The 6,523-nt window shown below is 35.5% G+C and overlaps 1 protein-coding gene across 1 annotated transcript; it reads left to right on the top strand.

Annotated features, from left to right (window-relative positions):
* The first annotated feature begins 221 nt into the window (after positions 1-221).
* On the top strand, positions 222-1,789 carry LOC148720997 (melanocyte-stimulating hormone receptor-like). The gene has a single exon (XM_088739744.1). It carries the CDS (start codon positions 222-224, stop codon positions 1,164-1,166), a length of 945 nt encoding a protein of 314 aa, XP_088595870.1. The 3' UTR covers positions 1,167-1,789.
* The last annotated feature ends 4,734 nt before the right edge of the window (positions 1,790-6,523 follow it).

The raw sequence follows: 6,523 nt of genomic DNA, 5'->3' as shown, positions 1-6,523 counted from the left end.
GAACAAAGTTCAAGGAAAAAAAAACATTCTCTTTACGTTGACAAAATAGACAATATCCCGATGCATTGTAAGTAAAAGACGCTGGTAGAGAAGTCTTATTTGATAATTATCAAGGACGTCATTAAGGTCTCAGTGATCGCCGCTCAGCATGTGCTGTTCCAAAAAAAATATATTAGTGAATCACAGATAACCTATAAAAAGAAGGTAATAAATACCGAATAATGTCCACAAAAAATTTCAGTGGGGGTGGAACGCAGACGAAAACACTGGAAGAACTGATGTGCTCTCCCTCTTTGGTGAGTGGGCTTCATAAAGAGTCACTTTCCCTCTCAACAGTTAACATTCTCCTCTCCATCACGGCAATTGTTGGAAATTCTCTCATCCTTGTTGCCCTTCACAAGGAGTCTTCCCTTCATCCGCCGTCCAAACTCTTGTATCGTTGTCTGGCAACAACTGATCTGTTGGTTGGCCTTGTAACCCAGCCTCTCATGGCTTCTTGTTGGATGTTTATAGCTCACAAACACTGGTCTCCTTGTACATACGCAAGGGACGCAACCTTCATATCAGGCTATGCATTATCTGGAGTGTCTTTGTTGACAATGGCGGCCATAAGCGTGGACAGACTTCTCGCCCTGTTGCTGGGGCTGAGATACAGACAAACTGTAACTTTGAAGCGAGCATATATCATTGTAGCTACCTTTTGGGTTTTATCTCTTGTCGCCGGTTTAAGCGCCAGTTTTGATCTCCGTTTAACCTTGTTGTACGGGTACATAAGTATACCACTTTGCCTTTTTATTTCACTGGCCTCGAACTCAAAAATATTTCTCACTCTCAAGCATCATCAGACACAAGTACAGGATCATGTTCAACAACAGACGAGCCAACCAAATACACTGAACATGGCGCGATACCAAAAGGCAGTTTACAGTGCAGTGTGGGTGCAGTTGGCATTTTTTGTTTGTTATTTGCCACATGTTTTGGTGGAAATTGTGATCAGCCAAAGAAAAACATATTCAACACACTTACTCATCATAAGAGGTTTAGCATCTCTCTTAGTTTTGTTTAACTCAACGTTAAATCCTTTCCTTTACTGCTGGAAAATAAATGAAGTGAGACAAGCAGTGAAGCAAACTATCAGAGAAGTATTTAGCTTTCCATCGAGTTAGTGCCTCCCCAAACATTGCCCTTATTAATACCTTCTAAGCAGAATTATAAAGTCTCGATGATTATTTTAGAACTCTAGCCAGAGATGTGAACGGATGGGAAGACATAGGAAGCTCAATAAAATTGAACATGGTCTGTTTTTGTTTTGTTTTTTTTTTTGCACGAAGACAATTGAAGGGAAGGAAACGGAAACACCATCCATATCTTTTTAAAGGAGTATTTTGTGCCACCACGCTTCATCATGAATAGAACAAGTCATCATCGAAGGAAATAGATACATGCATTATACTCTCATGTTTATTCTCCATGTTTATTTTTCACGTTTGTTGCTGGTGCATCTATGAATTAACTCCAAGTTGTTTTGATTCTATTTTTATCATTTCCAAGCGATTTACTGTCCCTAACTTTCATTTGATCTCTTTTAATTCGTTATAAGAAGTCTTTTTAGAGTTTAGAATTGACAACAATACAGAGAGAGTATTTCCGCATTATTCACAACCCTAGAAAATGAAAGCAGATCTAAATATACTCCTTTATTAAATTCATTTCACTAAAGTGATAAAAAGGAGTTTTCTTAGGGCCTGATTAAATGAGCCGAGCTGGCCCGGTTAACCGGGCTGATTTCTTTTGTTTTCACGTTTTGGCGAACACCAAAACAAAAGAAATCAGCCCGGCTAACAGGGCCATCCCGGCTCATGTAATCAGGCCCTTACTATATTGTCAAACAATAGTATGGCCGATGTCGTCTTTGTTTGCCAAGGGAAACTTGAATTTCTTCGGCTTAATTGGAAAAATTACCGGCCTTTACTTTGCTTTTAACTCACAAATTGTCTCCGTTTATTTGATAATGTAAATACAAGGCACATCAATGAACGCTGAAAATAATTGGCATGTTTCCCATTTAAAAGGTTTTCGCGCCGGAATTTTTAAAGAGTAAACACTAGTAACAAGGGTGATGACCAAAGCAGGGTTCCATCACGTACATCTCAGAAGAAAAACAGACATGTCTTTTGACAGGGTAAGCAGTTCATATAAGGAGTCTTTAAGAAAAGGGAACTCTAATGCGGAAGATTTGTAGGTAAAAGTTTTCTTACTATATTGTCAAACAATAGTATGGCCGATGTCGTCTTTGTTTGCCAAGGAAAAAACTTTCATTGAAGTTAGATTACATTTTATCTACTGGAATCAATACCTGACTGCGACCAATATGCTATTGTTCAGTTCCAAAGCTGCAGTCTTTTGTTCTGAGAAATTATAAAGTCAATTTCCGGGAGAGAACCCTAATTCAATAATCATGAAGGGATTTATGCAGTTTTGTCTGTCAGTCATCCCGGTGTCTGTAACAAAAGCAATGGAGTAAAAATAAAAAAATAAAGTTGCATGCTATGAAAATGATATGAATAATTTAGTTTTTAATGACACTTTAGACTAAAAGCGAAGCCGATAGTGTCTAGCCGAGCTGTTTTGTCTTCATTTTTGACAATCTAGATTCTATGATAGGTTCCTGCCTCGGCGTGCGGTTGTAAAGATAGGAAGTACGCGAAAGGTTTGGGGAGTAGAAAGGAAGTGTTGTACAAGCTCAACGCCTAGCCGAGAGTAACTATGGATTCCCCAGGAGTGTGAGATAGAATAAAATAAATTGTCAATCAAGTGTTAATAGCCTTTTTCTGACTAGCCTTCATCTCCGATCTCGATTGATGGACTATTTTGCGCCTGCTTGTACTGTTCCCACCTAGCAATATTATTTTTGCCGGCAACTTTCTTTTTTAAAATAATTTCGTTTGTGGATTTTACGCATCAGCACTTGTGAAATCCATTGGGAGCGTCTTTAAGGTCTTCCATGCGTCCCACATCTGACCCTAAGCCAATTAAATACCATGGTTTTCGTACAAGGTCATGTAGAAACTGGTCGATATTAAGATTCTTGAAAGTGCGAGTTTCAATAGAGCAGTGCGAATCAGCACGTTCATAGCGTATCTTTATCGTCATAAACACAAGTGAATGATCGCTAATGCAACGATGAACGACACAGAATTAAATATTTTTTGGGATTATTACTTATAGAAAGATAAATCAATGTTCGTCATATCGGTGTAATCCTAGTTGGTTCAGAAATCATTTGACTCAATCCGTGAACATCATATATGTTCATTAAATATTATTAAATATTATTATTAAATATTTTTTGGGATTATTACTTATAGAAAGATAAATCAATGTTCGTCATATCGGTGTAATCCTAGTTGGTTCAGAAATCATTTGACTCAAACCGTGAACATCAAATATGTTCATTAAATATTATTAAATATTATTATTAAATATTTTTTGGGATTATTACTTATAGAAAGATAAATCAATGTTCGTCATATCGGTGTAATCCTAGTTGGTTCAGAAATCATTTGACTCAATCCGTGAACATCATATATGTTCATTAAATATTATTAAATATTATTATTAAATATTTTTTGGGATTATTACTTATAGAAAGATAAATCAATGTTCGTCATATCGGTGTAATCCTAGTTGGTTCAGAAATCATTTGACTCAATCCGTGAACATCATATATGTTCATTAAATATTATTAAATATTATTATTAAATATTTTTTGGGATTATTACTTATAGAAAGATAAATCAATGTTCGTCATATCGGTGTAATCCTAGTTGGTTCAGAAATCATTTGACTCAATCCGTGAACATCATATATGTTCATTAAATATTATTAAATATTATTATTAAATATTTTTTGGGATTATTACCTATAGAAAGATAAATCAAATGTTCGTCATATCGGTGTAATCCTAGTTGGTTCAGAAATCATTTGACTCAATCCGTGAACATCATATATGTTCATTAAATATTATTAAATATTATTATTAAATATTTTTTGAGATTATTACTTATAGAAAGATAAATCAATGTTCGTCATATCGGTGTAATCCTAGTTGGTTCAGAAATCATTTGACTCAATCCGTGAACATCAAATATGTTCATTAAATATTATTAAATATTATTATTAAATATTTCTTGGGAGTATTACTTATAGAAAGATAAATCAATGTTCGTCATATCGGTGTAATCCTAGTTGGTTCAGAAATCATTTGACTCAAACCGTGAACATCAAATATGTTCATTAAATATTATTAAATATTATTATTAAATATTTTTTGGGAGTATTACTTATAGAAAGATAAATCAATGTTCATCATATCGGTGTAATCCTAGTTGGTTCAGAAATCATTTGACTCAATCCGTGAACATCAAATATGTTCATTAAATATTATTAAATATTATTATTAAATATTTTTTGGGATTATTACTTATAGAAAGATAAATCAATGTTCGTCATATCGGTGTAATCCTAGTTGGTTCAAAAATCATTTGACTCAATCCGTGAACATCAAATATGTTCATTAAATGCGGCGACGTGTGGTTGTTTGACCGCTCGTGCAACATGTCACAATTCAGGCCACCGAGTAGGTAGAAATCGCTGCGTTCTGAAACAGTTATATCTAAAAGGTTTTCAAATTGATTAATAATTTCTTGTTGGGAACTTGGCGGTCTGTACCATGTACCTATTGAAAAAGGTCTGGAATGCGGTCTGGTGATTTCGATAACAAGACATTCAAGTTGGTCAGCACCGAACTCCTCCAAGACAAAGTAATTTACGTTGTTTCGTAAATAAAAACATACACCGCCACCGCATCTCCCGTTGACGGTACGGTCCCTTCTGACGACGTTAAATCCCGGTAGATATATTTCTGAATCACCGATGGAACTATCAAGCTTGGTCTCATTGATCGCTAATATAGCGAGTTTTTAACTACCTATAAATATCTTAAGCTGGTCAATATGGCCGAGTAAAGTATTTATATTGAGCGATGCCATAACAAAACCACGGCCAAATACATTTTCCGGCTAAAATAAACACTGAGTAGCTTTTTGGTGTCACTGAAAAAAGGCCAAAAGAAACGCCAACCTTCTGGGGGTCTTCGTCTTCAGTTATTTACTTCTTTTTGCGCATTGTTGACAGAAAGGGAAGAGTAGTACGGAATTGCTAGTTTTTAAAAGAATCGTTACCCTCTTTTGGTTCAAAATAAGAAACGATACCCCAGCTAAAACCGCTAAGAGCATTTTTTGACACTTTTACGACACGATTTACAGCTGTATATTCTTGGAGTAGTCAATGTTGCTGGGAGTTCATCATTACAATTTTCCTATAAAGTTTTCATTAGATATAGACATATATATATATATATATATATGAATTTTTAATGTTATGAAATTTTCTTGGTATTTTGATCTTAAGCTTATGGCTTTATATAAGCTTAAATACAGTTCAGTTTAGGTGCTGATCACCACTTAAATATATATATCTTTTATTTTGTAGTCATTTACTCCACCAGGATTTCTCCTCATAATATTAAGTAACACCCGACAGCTTTATTTAAGCATATATTTGTACACAGAAGTTAGGATATCCCAGATTTTACGTACGTTTCTTATCATGAAGGTAGCCAGGTTCAGCGAAAAACTTGTAGGCTTTCCTGGTATGCTCGCATCCCGACGCCTTCTGAGCAAAACTTTCAACTTCTGCGAAAGAAATATCAGGAAACTTGCTTAAATCTCTCGACTCCACACCTGTGAATATAAGAAAAATGATTCGAGTTCACCCTGAACAACGAGAATGCAATCAAATATGCTGGCATTTTTGTTGTGAGCAAGAAGCCTCCCTCCAACAGAAACTCACCTTCGCGTTCGGTCGAAAGAGCTTGGCTACCAGCAGTCGCCATATGATGCAAGGCTATTCTCCCTGAAATTCAAACCAAACTATCACTCAATATTTTCATTCTAAAGGCTTAAATATCCATGTAAGACAGCAATAAAGTCGAATGAATTACGGCGATTTTTCGGTAACGTTGCTGCCATCGCTATCGCTCCAAAGAGACTGACCATGCGAAAACTTCACGAGTCTGAAACTCGGCCTTTAGAGACTGATTTCAGTCCGAGACTAGTTCAGTTGTATGTAAAAATTTCAAGGAGAAATTGTCCTGTTGTTTTCTTGTGACATCATAGATAGATAGATAGGCGTTTATTGAGAAGAATACCTTAATAGCAGCTGGAAGCTGAATTGCAAAGGTGTACAAATTATGTAATAGAACTATACAATAAAATCAAACCTAAAAGGGAACTAATTTACATATACAATTGTAATAAATATTAGCTAAAATGTCTTGCGCTTGCCGGAATGAAAGTATCTCTGAACCGATTTGTTTTAAAGGAAACTCTAAATGGTCTGCGTTGTCGTAACTCCATAAGTTGACCTCGGTTATCGAAAGGCAGTAAGTGGTACAAACAAT

Source organism: Stylophora pistillata, chromosome 11 (assembly GCF_964205215.1).
Source record: "Stylophora pistillata chromosome 11, jaStyPist1.2, whole genome shotgun sequence".
Lineage (NCBI taxonomy): Eukaryota > Metazoa > Cnidaria > Anthozoa > Scleractinia > Pocilloporidae > Stylophora > Stylophora pistillata.
Note: the sequence above shows the minus strand (reverse complement) of the source record. Positions and strands in the feature narration are given on the sequence as shown.

Bases quoted from the DNA above. Each gene is read 5' to 3' on its own strand.
- LOC148720997 (XM_088739744.1), top strand. From the start codon at position 222: ATGTCCACAAAAAATTTCAGTGGGGGTGGAACGCAGACGAAAACACTG.